This window comes from Artibeus jamaicensis, unplaced genomic scaffold, assembly GCF_021234435.1.
Source record: "Artibeus jamaicensis isolate MK-2021 breed Jamaican fruit bat unplaced genomic scaffold, CSHL_Jam_final scaffold_754, whole genome shotgun sequence".
NCBI classification, from domain to species: Eukaryota; Metazoa; Chordata; class Mammalia; order Chiroptera; family Phyllostomidae; genus Artibeus; species Artibeus jamaicensis.
The window spans coordinates 7,518,566-7,532,839 of NW_026522054.1; the positions used below are offsets into that span (position 1 = coordinate 7,518,566).

Sequence of the window (14,274 nt, forward strand, 5' to 3'; positions counted from 1 at the left end):
CCCGTCCCTCCAGGCCACAGGGCGTCAGAGCCAGGGGCGCGGGAGGTGGAGACCCGTCAGGGTCGCCAGGCTGGCCCCTCAGCAGGGCCTCCTGGGCCTCTGGGAAGCAGCAGGGCAGCTAGAGGCCTGAACCCCGACTCCTGGGCGCTGCAGCCCTGAGGGGAGGCTGAAACTGGGTCAAGAGGTTGGGGGGTGGCCAGAGGCAGGACGGGGGCTTAAACGCAGCTTGGGGGATTCCGGTCAGCAAGGCCAGAGGGAGCCTGTGGCCGGCCTGAAGCCTCTGTCCAGCTGCCACTCTGCCGAGACCTTCTCAACTGGCTCCCACCCCACCTCCTCCCAGCTTCCTTCCGTCCTCCCTCCCAAACCAGAAGTGTCTCCAGCCGGCTGTCTGCACACACACCCCTCCCACCCCAGCCCTGTCCTCCTGGCCTGACGGAAACATGCACACACATACACTCACCCATATACTCACACACTTGCACAGTCACACATACACATTTGCACACATACACACTCAAACACACCCACACTGTCACTGCCCTGTGTTTGGCCCTGAGCCCCTAACTGGATGGGAGTTTGGGCCCCCCTCTTGCCCTGAGCTGAGGCCCTTCCCTCAGGGTTCTGGGGTCTCCGTTGCTCAGGAGCTGTGGGCAGCAGGCAGCTGGGAACCTGGGGAAGTCGGCGGGGGGGGGTGCGGGGGGGCGCTCTCGAGGCAGGAAGTTCCCATGCTATGTAGTTAAAATACTCAGCAGTGACTTGGGGCCCAGATCTCTTAGCCACGGACCTCCAGGGACAAATCAACACCCCCAAGAGATAGACGCCCATAGTCCCTAGAAACGTCTCCAGGGGTGGCCTGACTGTGAGCTCTGTCCCTTCATCTCTAGGGCTGGAACCAGGCATCAGCGTTTGCTGAAGACACCTGAGCTTTGACCTCATGTCCTGGGTGGAAAGTCCAGCGTCCTGGACCTCCAGCTCCAACACCCAGCCCCGCCCGGACAGCTGCGCTCCACTCTGTGGGAGACCACCTGCAGCTGGCCGGCCACACCCTGCGGTGCCCACCTGGAGGGAGAGCCCGGATCTGCCTGCCAGCGGGGCCCCAGAGAGGGTCTCTCGGGGTGCAGACTCAGAGCTTAGCTCCAGCATGGTCTGAGGCCGACTTCCCTTCTCAAAGAGGAGGAAGACTGAGCTGGAGAGGAAACCAGAATTTGTTATAAATAGCCAGGGGGAGAGAGGACTGCTGTGGATTTCAAACTCCCTAGCCGGGCTTTAAAAAAACAACTATTTTTGGTTTCGAGTGTTACTGAGGGGTAAGTTGTTCTTCGTATAACCTCCAACATGGGTCCTCACCCACCCTTCTCTGCAGTGGCTCCAATGCGGGACAGGGTCACAGTACCCTCAGGTGGGAAAGACCCCACCATCACCTAGTTCTGCCCCTCCCCTTTCGGATGGAGAACCTGAGGCCCAGAGAGGGAGAGAGACTTGTCCAAAGTCACACAGCAGTCTAAGGGCTGAGCAGGGACTGCTCAGGCAGCTGCCTGCACGCACCCCCCCTTCCCACCCCAGGGTGCCGGAGCCGGGCAGTTCCCCAGCAGCACGGCAGGGCTGAAGGTAAACAATGAGACTGGGCCAGGGGAGAGTTGCAGTCGGATGAAGGCTAAGTCAGTGTGTAAAAATAAAGGACAGCCTGAAGCCAGGGGTGGTGGTGCCAGTCACAGAGACCCAGGTGCAAACTCCAGTGAGTATCCTGCCACGCAACCCGGGGCAGGTTATGGAACTACCCCACCTGCCGGTCCCCTGTCCTCAGTGTGAGTACCACACTGGTGTCATCTCGGGACCGTCAGGAGTGGAAATGAGGTCACGGGGCCAGACACCCAGTGCAGAGTGGCTCTGAGTCCCCTTCACATTTCACGGACCTTCCATCCTCTCCTCTATCAGACAGAAGGGTGACTGTTGCGGTGAGGTCCCTGGTGGGCAGAAAGTCTCAGGGATGAGTGTGGATGAGGCTGGGGACAGGGGACGCCTGGCCTGAGGGGTCATCGATCTCAGGAAGCGGGAGGGGCTGATTCACATGGGAGTGGCCTGGCCTCTGCTGACCACTCAGGGCGGCCCGGGGCCAGGCTGGGCGTCTGCAGAGGCAGGAAGGAGCCCGGGCTGCTGACCCCTGCTGGACATGACGCCCCAGGTCCCAGCCTCAGGGGGGGCCGTCTGCAGGGGCGTCTGCCTCCGTTGCCCGTGTGCTGCCCTGGGCCACGGGAGCCACACAGGTCTTCTCATTGAGCCCTCACAAGGCCCCCCGAGACGCCTGCTGCCGTCGCCCCCAGTCTGCAGGGGAGGAAATGGGCTCAAAGGCCCCTTGGCCGGTGGAGCGGTCGTTAGTGCTGATCACCAGATATTCCCACTCTCTGCCTCTGGCTCAAGGCAGGCCTGCCTGTCCCCACTCCGATGTGGGCGGTGGCCACGTAGCCGGCTCTGACCGATGGAAAGCTGCCCGTCTAGGACACTAGAAGCGCCTTTGGTTCTGATCTCCTGGGTTACCTGGAGCCCCACGGGATAGGCAGAGGTGGGCAGATGGCTCTCCACCTCCCCCTTTGTCCACCCTCGAGTTCCCATCTTTCCTTCTGGTCAGCTGTGCGGGGCTGCCCGTCAGGGACCCCTGAGAAGTAACTAGGAGAATGCCAGGGGGTTCCAGGGTCACTGCCCCTCACCTGCCTAGGAAATGGTCACCGAGTTGCCGTGAGGGCACTGCCGGGTTAGCCCCCAACTCGGAGACCGGCCCTCGTCCAGTCCCTCTCTCCCTGGGGACTCAGTTCCTCCCCCGTGACGTGGGACCGCACGAAGGGCGGTGCTCCGAGACCCTGGACGAAGCTGACTTGGGCTTCTGTGGGGCTGCTGAGGGGCCCTTCCAAACTAATAGCAGCTACCGCTTTGTGGCACTGGGCATGGTGCTCACAGCAGCCTTGGGACAGCGGGAGAGGGACTGCCCGTTACAGCAAAGGTCACCCCTCAAGGGCTGCGGAGCTGGTTTGAACCCAGGCGGGCTGGTGTCCTGTCTCCTCCGGTGCTGGGTCCCCGGGAAGGGTGAGGGGCGGGTCTGGCCAGGCAGGGCTGGGGAGGCGCGGAGGCCATCCTGACACGTGGCCAGCTCTGGAGGTCCGCGAGGGCTTGCCCTTGGGGTTCACGGCAGCTCTGTGATCGTGGCCCCAAACTGGTGGCAAGCCCAGTGTCCACGCCCAGAGGAAGGGCTGACCCGGCCAGTCACTGCACGGAGCACTGTTCTGAGACCACCAGGAGCGAACTTTCCACAGGGGGCACAGCGTGGATGAGCCTCAAGGTAACTACACGGCTGAAGGAAGCCAGACCCCCGAGAGCTCAAGCTGTGTGGTTCCATTGGCAGAAAAGTCTGGAAAACACAAGCCAATCTGGCACCAGAGAGCAGCTCAGCGGCTGCCCGGTGCGGGGGTGGGGAGAGGGCGGGGCACCAACAGGCACCCAGACATCTTGGTGGTGGGATGGCTCGGAGGGGGGTGTTTTCCAGAAATAACCAAACTGTGCTCCCCGAACATGTGCTGCTCACTTCTTGTTAATTATAACTCAACAAAGTGGTTTTAAAGAGGCAACATGCTTCCACTCCTTTGCTCAAGCAGAAGTGTGCGGGGCAGCTGGTGAGGCATCTGGGGTCACTGGGGCAATTAGGGGGAGTCCCGGCCAACTAAGGGCAGCCAAGCCCACTGTGCTGCCCTATGGGGCCTGTGAACTTCTAAGGGTCCCCTATCCTCTAGATGGGGGACAGTGGTGGGGAATTAGAGAGCAGAGAGGAGGAGAGTGGACACAAAAGGAGAGGGGGGCACAGGCCTGGGGACAAGAAAGGTAGAGGCCTCCAAAGCAGTCCCCAGCCCAAGCAACACTCTGGGGGGTCCCTTCCTCTGGACAGGGCAGCACACATGGCTACCCTGCCCTGGAGTGGCCAGTTTCCGGTCCTAAGGATGCACCCCTCCTTGGGTTTTAATTGGACATCTGCCTCAGGCTGGCTCTGCAGGGCCCAAGAACCTGGGCATTTAACCTTTACAACCAGGAGGAGGTGGGGGGCGCTGGAGACCGAAGAGGGAGCTGGTGGGGCCGTGCCATCTCTGATCTGCGTCCTCTCCCGGAGCTGGCTTTCCAGACACTTGTGCCCTGGACGGAGGGCTGCCTTTCCAGGGGCAGGACTGGTGGGCAGGCAGAAAAGCGTGGAGAGGGCTCTTCCTCCCCTTTAACTTCCGGGGTAGGGGGCAGGCGCCAAAGCAGAGACCAGGGCTGGGGGGTCGGTGTTTGCAGCGGACTCCAGCCCAGGTTAGAAAGAGCCAGAGGACAAGACTCAGCCTCTGTCTCCTCTCCCCTCTGCCCCCACCCTGGATGGAGGCCCAGACCTTAGAGGTCAGCCCCCAAGACAGAAGGCCAGATGTGGGGTACCCTGGAGAGAGGAAGGGGTGCTCCAGGAGAGACAGTGAACCCCTGACAGTGGCTGGAACTGGGGTGGCTGCTCCCACCCCACAGACCACTGAGCCCCCTGCCCAGACACTTGCTCTGGGGGCAGCCAAGAGCCCTGGGGCTAAGCTGGGAGGCTGGGGAAGGGGAGTATAGTCACCATAGCAACAGCTAGAGTGCTCAGTGGAGGGAGGGGATCCGAGAAGAAGAGGGAGAGAGCAGCAGAGTGGGAAGGGGCCACCGGGACAGGACGTGTGTCCTCACTGCCCCTTGCCGGCTGTGTGACTAGGCAAACGTGTCATGTCCGTGTGCCTCCCCACCTCCCTAGGCTGTGGGGGGCACAAAATGGGTGTCGTGGGGGCAGGTGCTTTGGAAAGAGGATGGTGGGCACAGGGCCACGCCCGCAGCTGGGGCTTGGGAAGTACTTGGTCAGTTGTGGCTGCTGCGACTTGTGACTCAGTGTCAACCACGGGGACCCTGGAGCCTGTCAATGTCTGAGGCCACAAGGAGGCACAGCGGGGGCTTCGAGGCCTGGGCTGGCAGCAAACTGGCCCCTGAGACACGGCCAGGGCTCAGAGAAGCGGGTCCGTGGTGACAGGTGGGCACATGCAAAATGACAGTCCAGGTGGCCCCTCTGGCCTCCCCAGGACCTGGGCCACGGGGACGGCTCCTAGGGAAGCCTGAACGAACAGGTGACAAGCAGAAGCCAGCTGCCCGCATCACAGGCCTAGAGACTTTAATGTCCCGCTGCGGGGTGGGGGATGTGCCACACACACTGGGTTTCCCTGTACTCCCGCTTCGGGGACTGGCTGGCCCCTACCCTCTGGCTGTCTGCTGTGCCCCCACCCCCACCATTCATTCACTCCACGGAGACAGGGAGGTGCTCTCCACTCTAGCACTGGCTCCCACCCCAGCTCAGGGCCTGCGGGGAAGGAGGGTCTCCTGGGAGCCCAGAGGCTGGCTGAGGCTGCCCAGGGAGCACCGGAGGCTCGGGGACCCCAGGGTGCTGGCTGTGTTCTCGGAGGCCTCTCGTCTCCGCAACAGCTCTGTGGCTGCCACCTCCACTTCCTCTGGTTCCATCTGGCAGGCCTCTGCCAGGGCCTGGCCTGTCACCTGGACGAAGCTGGCGTCATCCGCCAAGGAGTCCAGCCCCCCTCGGAGCAGAGCCTGTGGGAGGAGAGGAGGCTGGCAGGTCTGCTGGGGATCTGCCCCGGGGCCGGCCCTTCCCACCCCCACCTGTGCCCCGGGACGTCCCAGGGCTGGCCCTGCGTGTGGCCTGTGGCCCCACCTCACCTCTTGGATCAGCTGGGCAGTGGCTGGAGCCTGGCACCTGGAGGGACTCTCAGGGGCCCTACTCCTGTGGGGAGCTTCCTCCTGCAGACACCCTGGTGCGGGGCTCCTCCTCGCCTCAGGCACGGGGGACTCTGCCCTGGAGCGCTGTTCCAAAGGCACAAAGGCAAAGACCCCAAGAGGATGCTGGGGCCACTGGAACCCAGTGAAACCCCAGCTCCTCCGAGGGGACCTCGGCCAAAACCCAGGCCCTGGGGTACCTGGCAGGGGGCAGGGGGGGCCCGGACTCCAGGCGCAGCTCCGCGGGTCAGCTGTCCTGTCCACTCCCCCTCACAGGACCTGCTATGCCTTGCTGTGGGCGAGATGGGGGAGGGCAGGGCGGTTGTCAGCAGGCCCCCGCCTGGCCAGTGGGCCACACCCTGAGACCCGAGGGCTAGGAAGGGCCTCCCGGAGGGTGGACATGCACTGGGGGCAAGCACCCCAGGCCAGCAGGATGCGCTGCACCCTCCAACCCCCACTGTATGGGCCGTCTCTGTCCTGTGGGCAGGGGAGGGGGTCAGGCCACAGCCTGAGCAGCTCTGGCCAAGCGGGTGCGTGTGCTCATGAGTGAGTGTGAGTGTGTGCGAGTGGTGGAGCAGGGCGAGCCTCCACATCTCCACGGAGCTCCCTCGGGGTCCCTGCAGTCACACACGGCACTGCAGGGCCTGCTGGGAGACTGCAGCCATCTGCCGCGGGACCCAGAGCCTGGGTGTCAGCGTGTCCACGGTTGTCCTCAGGGGTGTGTCTCCTGGCACACTGGCCAGGGCCCCTTTTATGGTGCACGCATGCCCCCGCCCACCTCACTCAGCCACCTGGATGGTACCCTTGTCCTCTGTCAGCTCTCCCGCCCAGGGCCCGGCTGGCTTCCATTACACCAGCCACCCCACTGGGCTCCCAGCCGGGTGCCCCGTGACCAGGGTGCAGAGGCCTCTGAGAGAAAGCTCAGCGCCCACGCGCAGGAGACACTGACCCGGGGCTGCAGCAGCGGCGGCGGAGGGCTCTGCTTCTCTGGGGGACTCCCTTTCATAGCGGACACTGAAAGGGAGGCAAGGCCGGGGAACCGGTGAACTGGGGTGGGCAGCGGGGCCACCTGCCCTCCTGCCCTCTGCGGCCACCACGTCCTTCTCCCTCGTGTTCGACCTGTCCTTGTCCTCGGGAGCAGCCTCCACCCCACTCCCCGGGGGCGCGGATGAGCCTTTCCAGGCCAGAGACCTCGGTGCCCGGCTGCCCGTCTGGAGCAGAAGCTCCGAGTGAAGCCCAGCGCCTGCGCTGGGACAGTTCTCCCTGCTCCTGCTGTTTTCTGGATGCGGGTGTGGCCACAGGTTTGGGGCAGTGGGAGGGGAGCCACCCAGCACAGCGGGCTCTCCCTGAGCCCCACCCCCAGGACCAGCCCTCAGCCATTCACAGCGTTCTGTGTGCGCTGCTGACGCCCCCTCCTTCTGACGCAATCTGTCCGGCAGGCCTGGGCCCCTTGCCCTTTTACTCCAGGTGCAGCTGCAAAGGCATCCTGCAGCCAACGCCCGCACGCCGCTGCTCCCTGGTGGCCACCGGAGCCTCTGCAGACCGGGCCCTCCCAGCCCCACCCCAGTACCCCTACAGGTAGGGCTGGCAGGCGCCGCCACTACCTGGCAAACACCCGGCTGCTGCCGCGGTGCCTGTTGCCAGTGGTGGCGTTGGCGTTGTTGGCATTGTTGGCATTGTTAATGTTGGCGCGAGCCAGCGGGTTGGCTCTGGAACCCTGGGGGAAGTCCTCCAAGAAGACAGGCGACTCCAGCTCCTCCATCTCTATCTCGGAGAACTGCAGGGGTCTCTGGTTGGCCATGACCGGGGCCAGGGAGTTGGGCCTGTCCAGGAAGTTGTCCGCTTGGCCAAATAGGCCTCCGGTCCTCTAGGGGCAGGGAGGAGAGAGGAGGGGCTGAGAGCAGGGGCAGGGGGGGGGCGGAGGCTGGGGGCAGAACTAGCTTGCTAAGTGGCATGGGACAACTCAGGGCCGCTCCCTGGGCCACTGTCTCATCACCAAAACCGCCGGAAGGTTTAACCAGGTGGTCCTTAAGGGGGGCAGACTGGCTCTGCAGCATCCCAGAAGCGTGAGACAGGGCTGAGGCTGCAGGACCCTGATACCAGAGGGCTCGAGAGAGAGAGAAAATGGGCTCTGGTCGGGACAGGGAGGAAAGTGTGAGGCTTGGTGGGAGGGACAGGATGTGTTGTATCAGACCCCTCAATTGAGGAGGCTGGGTCACTGATTCCGAGTCCCCAGAGATGTGGGTGAGGGGAGGGCCTTCTGCTTCCGTGTCCCCTCCTGTCCAGCTAGGTTCCCAGCCCTCCCTTCTGTGATATGCAGCTGCCCTGCCTCACGCACCCGGAATATCCCTTCCTCCATGGCGGCCTCCACCATGGCTCTCTCCAGCTCCTCCTCGGCAGTCAGGTCCCCAGAGATGGTCCGGCGGATCTCGGGCGCGGCTTCCTCCTCGATGGTCCGCAGTCCAGCCTGGGGTGGAGGGGAGACCCAGGAGCCCTCAGTGCAGGAGTGGGGACAAGCCTGCAGCCATGCACAGCCTCCCTCCCCTCCAGTCCTTGCCACTAGGGCCTCAGCTCGGGGCCCCTCTCCGGCGCCTACACTGTCTGGGCTCTGTGAGGCCTCTGGGATAGCTCAACCCCTCCTGGGCACTGAGGGGTCTCCTCCCGACCTTGTGGAGGGTTTCACAGCCCCCAGGCCTGCAGGGTGACGTCTCTTTGTGTTCAGAACGGTCTTCTAGACAAACGACTTCTTTTGATTGCACATGCCATTAATATATGTGCAAATATATTTGGACTGATCAAAGTTCCTATTACCAACCACAGGACACGTGCAGATTGGTGTCCCTGACAGTTTGCAGTGGGGACCCAGCATCACTTCCGTGACATTCGTGTCCTAGACCTATCACGAGGGGACATCCCCCAGACCCAAAGGGAGGGATATCCGGTCCTGCAAGCTTCACAGTGTCCAGCTCAGGCCAAGGGAAGGCCTAGGAGAGGCTCCAGACGGCCGGGACTAAAGAGCTACGAGCACCGAAGGCAGCGTGGTTCCGGGTCCTGCCCTTCTTTGAGGAAGGGCCCCGTGGGCCCCGTGGGTGCGCTCGCACAGGCTGGCAACGTGCCACGTCTACTTCGCGGCTTTGGTGGTGGCGCTGTGGCGCAGCGGAGGGATACGTAAAAGAACGCTCTCATTTGCAGAAAATCGACCTTCAGGTGCCCTGGGCTGGTAGAACCTCATGCTGGGAGTTAGTCTCAAAAAGTTCAGAATGAGAAAAAAAAAAAAGGTTCTTGTGTTACACGTGCCACTTTCTCAGTGGTGAGGTTGTTTCAAACTAAAAATTGCGATGGGAATAAATTTTTGAATACACAGCCCACGGGCGTGTCTAATTTTGAATTCATCAATCATGTGCATTATAATTAACACCAAAAAAAAACAGAAATAACGGACAGAGGAGCTGAAACACAGTTGTCAGTGGCTTTGCACGCCTGGGGCTCATTTTAACCGCATCCTGGGAGAGCAGCCTGCTCCGCGGACCGTGGCTCTGATTGACCTCTGACCCCTCTTTTGAACGAGCCCCGTGGCCTTAGGTCCTGTCTTCCAGAGACGGAAGGGCTCCCGGTTCTGCCCGCGAGGTCCAGTCGTCTTCCGGCGAGGGCCACCTAGACCCGTCCTTGCCTCTCCTCACCCGTCCTGGTCCCCTCAACCCCCACCCTGTGCCTCGGTCACTCGCCCCCAAGGACGAGGAGAGGGGCGGAGCCCTGAGACGCCGGAGCGGGGCGGGGCTTGCCTGGATCTGCACGGCGTCCTTCTTGGGCCGATACCCGTAGTACTCCTCCTGGCGCTTCATGAACTTGCGAAAGTGCTCCTGGATGAGGAACGTGGCGTAGAACTTGCCCACCGTCACCTCGTCGTCTGCAGAGGGGCCGACAAGCGGTGTCCTGAGGCCCTCGAGAGCCAGGTGGAGCGCCCCCCCCCCCCCCCCCCCCCCCCCCGGGCAGGGACCGGGCTGGAGGCCAGGCCCCCCTCTCGCTGCCCCGGGTCAGGGACCGTTTCCACCCCCAGGTGCTGCATGCCCAGGTGGCCGCCCCGGGGTCTATAGGAGGCATTTGTGGAGGGTCTGGGCCATTCCCAGATGCCCCCAGGGCCCCCCAGAGAAGCCTGTCTCCGACCGGAGCTGCCTCCGGGGTCTGCCCTCCCAGAGCAGTGCACACCTCCTATGGGTGGGATGACCTGGTCCAGCAGCTTCATGCTCGTTCTCTTCCAGATCTTCTTGATGATGGCCCTCAGCTCCTCGTTGGCCTGCTCGAAGTTACCTGGGGACAGGGGGCGGGCATGGGTGTCACCCTGCAGTAGCCCAGGCCAAGCCAGCTGCACCTGACCGAGCCACGCAGGGCTCTGAGAGCCGCTCACCTTCTGTCTTGATCTTGAGGGCTGTGCGCACCAGGGCGAAGAGCGTGGCGTTGAAGGTGACCGTGCCATCGCTGTTCAGGGGCATGTTCATGCCCACCAGCCGCTATGCGGGGAGAAGGGGGGCTCAAGGCCGAGGGGGGACGGAGCCAGGCCTGGCAGGTCGTCCTCGCCTGGCCTGTGGGCCAGGCGGGGTCAGGACATGAGGGCGGGGGCCAGGTGGGCTTGGCAGGACTCCCTCATGAGGGAGGGAAGGGTGAGTTGGGGGACGTTGTCCCACCGCAGGTCCTCAGGGAGAGGCGCAAGGGCCCAGCAGATGACTGCTCTGAAGTGACACCAGCTTCCCCACCCCTGACCCGTGCCTCTCCTGTCCCCACGGCCCCTCCCTGGCAGCTCTGGTTACCTTACACGCTACCCGGTGAGGGCAGAACTTCCCGAAGCCCAGTGGGGGCTGGATCCTCCGCAGCAGAGTCACCACGTCCAAGTGCTTGATTCTGCCCCTGCAGGGGCGTGGCCGTGAACCCGGCAGGCCCCCTGACCCCACCGTCCTCCCTGCTCAGAGAGCGGCCCAGGGAAGAGAGCCAGGAGACGGGGGTGGGGTGGGGAGGTGTGGGGAATGCTTCCCAAGTGCAGTCATGAGTAGCAGGCGGGAGCCAGTCTCTTCTTGAAGAAGAAACAATGTTTGGGTTCACGGCCGCCCCCCAGGAGGAACGGTTCTCTTCTGGGAGCAGGTAGAGGCTGGAGTCCCCCCCAGGCCTGGGACCTGGACCATATTCTCCCATGGGGGGCCTCCCTTCGGTTCCGGTCAAGCTGGCTGGGGGCCCGTGGGCTGTATTACTAGAAGTAGAGGGTAGGGGTCAGGGCAGGTGCGAGCCCACCTACGACCTGTCTTGTTCGTGGCTGTAAGAATTAAATGAGGCAATGCACGCAGCGGTTAGCATGGTGCCTGGTGGCTGGAAGAGGTCCTGGCATAGGAGCCTGTGGCCTGTTTGGAAAGACTGCGAGGCAGCAGTGCCTGCGGACACCCAGGGCGGGTTAGGGGCACTGCGGATTCTGACCCAGTCATTCCAGGGTGCAGGGGTGGGGTGGGGGCTCTGCGTTTTTCTTGAGGGTGGAGCTGTGGGTCAGATGACCACACTCTGAGGAGCCTGGTGGGGCACTGAGTCATCCGCTCCTAGAAGCATCCTTGCAGAAGCTGGGCGACCATTTCCCATTAAAGTCAAGGTGGTCCCTGCCCTGGGGGGGTTGGGGTGCTGTGGGGTCCCTTCCGACCCTGGCAAACTTCAGTTCTCTGAGCTGGGGCCTCGGAGTTGGAGGGAGAGGCAGCGGCTCGTTCCCAGTGACCTGGACGGTGCCTCCCTGGTGGACCCCAAGACGGGCCCGGGATGGAGGCTGACGGAGTCGAGGGAGGGCCCAGCAGGGGTCTGCAGACAGGACTCACGTGGCCTCAGGGTCGTACTCAGCCCAGATGGCCTTGAACTCGTCCAGGTGGTGGGGGCCCAAGATGGACCAGTCCCGTGTCAGGTAGTCGAAGTTGTCCATGATGACGGCCACAAAGAGGTTGATGATCTGTGGGAGGGACAGAGGTCTCGAAACATGGAAGGCAGGGGTCACAGGGATGAGGTGGGGCCCACAGTGTCTCCCTGCCTGGGCCCTTCTGGGTGGCCCACAGTCCCCACAGGAGCAGCTGTGCCCCTGCACTCAGACCCAGACAGCGTCTGCCTGGTGCTGGGTGCTGGCCTGAGCCCCCACACCCAGCACACGGTGTACCCGCCCAGGAGCCCTCACGGGACCCCACCCCGATCCCGCACCGGCCTTTTCTGCATATACGGGGGCGGGGGCTCCCCTGTCATTGCAGGGTGTGTTGACACATGACTGCCGGCCCGGTGCCCCGCCTGCCCAGGACCTGGCCCAGGGGAGGGGCTCATACAGGGCTCTGATTGAATTCAGGAAAGAAACCAGAGCCAAGAGCCGGGGCCTGGGGAGGGCCTGCCTAGTGAGGGCCGAAGCTCTTTTCGTTGCTAACTCAGAAAAGTAGAACCTTTCGCACCCCTCTGGGAACAGGAGGGCAGGCAGAAGACCGAGCCACACCCAGGTGACCAGAACCAGCCGGGACCGCCCAAGCAGCGCCCCTGCTGTCCTGGAAGGCGGCCGGGGCTGCTGCTCCGCTCACCAGGAAGGCGCAGAGCATGTAGAAGCTGATGAAGTAGTAGTACGCGAAGTTGGTGCCGCAGGAGCGCTCCTCGCCCGGCGCGTACTCGGACTCCGGGTCACACAGCTTGCCGTAGCTGCTGGCCAGCAGGACCTCCTGCCACGCCTCCCCCGTCGCACACCTAGAAGGGGGGTGCTCCCGTTGGCCCCACCGCACCTGGGCTGCCTCCCCTGGCCGGGAGGTCCGTTGTGAACTGGGCCTCAGCCTCCCTCCACGCTGCTGTCCCCCTGCTCTGCCAACCGGGGCAGCAGAGCGGGAGTTGTGACAGAAAAGGGGTCTCTCGGACGGAGGGGCCAAATCAATCCATGATTCGTGTCACTGGGAGGGGGCTGACCGGGCGGAGGCAGGGTCACAGGTAGTCTAGGCCTCACTGCCCCAACCCGGGAAGACATTCGACCTCTGCTTCCTGCTCCTGGAGTGAGACTAGGGACAGCCACCCTGCAGTCAGGCCCAGCTACGTCCCACGTGGGGCCCAGTGGGACGAGACGGGGACAGGGGAGCCTGGGGCTCTGAGCCCAGGGCCCAGCGTGGCCATGCAGGCTGCCCCGGCAGCCGGCCCGCTCCGTGCAAAGGCCCAGTGGTCGGTAGGGGGCGGGGCACATGCCTGAAGAGCAGCAGCACAGCCTGCGGGAAGGTCTGGAAGTTGTTGTTCCGGTTGATCGGGGTCCCGTCCACCAGCGCGATCTTCCCGAACATCTGCAGACCACACGGGCTGCCTGGGGGCCCCGACGGGGCCTGCGCACCGTCCTCCCTGCCCGCCCTGCCCCCGTCTTCCCGGTGCTACCCCGAGTCCCCTTCCCTTCTGGACGCACAGCCTGTTCACCGGGGTGCGTGAGGCTCTTCCCATCAGCCCCGGAGAAGCAGGGAGTGGACAAGCCTTCTGAACCGTGAGCCGACTTGGGCTTTGAGAAGGGGCAGGGCTCTCTGGAGAGGTGGGATGGGACCCCCTGGGCCTCTAATAGGCCTTAGAGAAGGAGTCGGGCCCCTGGGATGGCAGGATGGCGTGCCCTGACCCCCACTGCGGCCACCAGGGTTCGCGGGGCTGCTGGGGGAGCCGGGCAGGAGGGCGGGGTCAGCCCCTCCAGGGCCCACGGTGCGCGCTCACCTGCATGCCGATGACGGCGTAGATGAAGAACAGCATCACGATGAGCAGAGCCACATAGGGCAGGGCCTGCGGGAGGGGCCGGCCAGCGTGAGGCTCCCCGGGCCCCTCGCCGTCTGCGACGGGCTCCCTCGGGTCCCCGGGGTCCCCGGGTCCCCCGGACGTCACCCTGGCTGGGAGGGCCGGGCCCACACACCTGAAAAGACTTGATGAACGTCCACAGCAGGGTCCGCACGCCCTCTGCCCGGCTCAGCAGCTTGATCAGCCTCATGACCCGGAACAGGCGGAAGAAGGCGCTGGAGATGCGGGCGCTCTCGTCGGGGTCCTACGGGGCAGCGGCCCCAGAGGTCAGTCTGGGGACGGCACCTCCAAAGGGTCAGGGGCAGGGCAGACAGGGCAGAAGGGGCAGGCAGGTGTCCTGGAGGGGCACGTGGCCCTTGCGGTGCCCTCTGCTGGGCCTTCCTGGGCTCGGGGCTTCGGGGCTCTGGGCTTGTTTGGCTGGGAGGAGGGTGGTGGGTGTACAGCGTCCCCGTGTGGTGAGTCCCCCGCAGGAGGGGCCGCAGGGCCTCGGGTCAGGGTCAGGCTGTGGCCAGGCCCACCGCCTGCCTTATGTCCCCTTCTCTCCAAGCTACTGCTGAGCAGAGCACCCTGCAGCTCTCCCGCCCCCGCCCAGGCCCTCCCAGTGCAGAGCATCCCCAACCTTCACTCACTGAGCTGTCCCATGACAGCGCAACGCCCCAGCCG

General features: G+C 63.9%; 1 protein-coding gene across 1 annotated transcript in view; it reads right to left on the reverse strand.

Annotated features, from left to right (window-relative positions):
- Positions 1-5,182: 5,182 nt before the first annotated feature.
- The window catches only part of CACNA1S (calcium voltage-gated channel subunit alpha1 S), a 33,997-nt gene continuing 24,905 nt past the window's right edge, over positions 5,183-14,274 (reverse strand). Inside the window, exons 30-44 of the mRNA XM_053659529.1 lie at positions 13,727-13,855; positions 13,534-13,599; positions 13,033-13,124; positions 12,390-12,549; positions 11,658-11,785; positions 10,620-10,716; positions 10,220-10,322; positions 10,021-10,122; positions 9,597-9,721; positions 8,153-8,281; positions 7,419-7,681; positions 6,764-6,828; positions 6,015-6,106; positions 5,758-5,901; positions 5,183-5,631 (exon numbers count right to left, since the gene is read on the reverse strand). Coding sequence (XP_053515504.1) covers positions 5,380-5,631; positions 5,758-5,901; positions 6,015-6,106; positions 6,764-6,828; positions 7,419-7,681; positions 8,153-8,281; positions 9,597-9,721; positions 10,021-10,122; positions 10,220-10,322; positions 10,620-10,716; positions 11,658-11,785; positions 12,390-12,549; positions 13,033-13,124; positions 13,534-13,599; positions 13,727-13,855 — 1,947 coding nt within the window. The 3' untranslated portion in view covers positions 5,183-5,379. The remainder of the gene's footprint in view (positions 5,632-5,757; positions 5,902-6,014; positions 6,107-6,763; positions 6,829-7,418; positions 7,682-8,152; positions 8,282-9,596; positions 9,722-10,020; positions 10,123-10,219; positions 10,323-10,619; positions 10,717-11,657; positions 11,786-12,389; positions 12,550-13,032; positions 13,125-13,533; positions 13,600-13,726; positions 13,856-14,274) is intronic.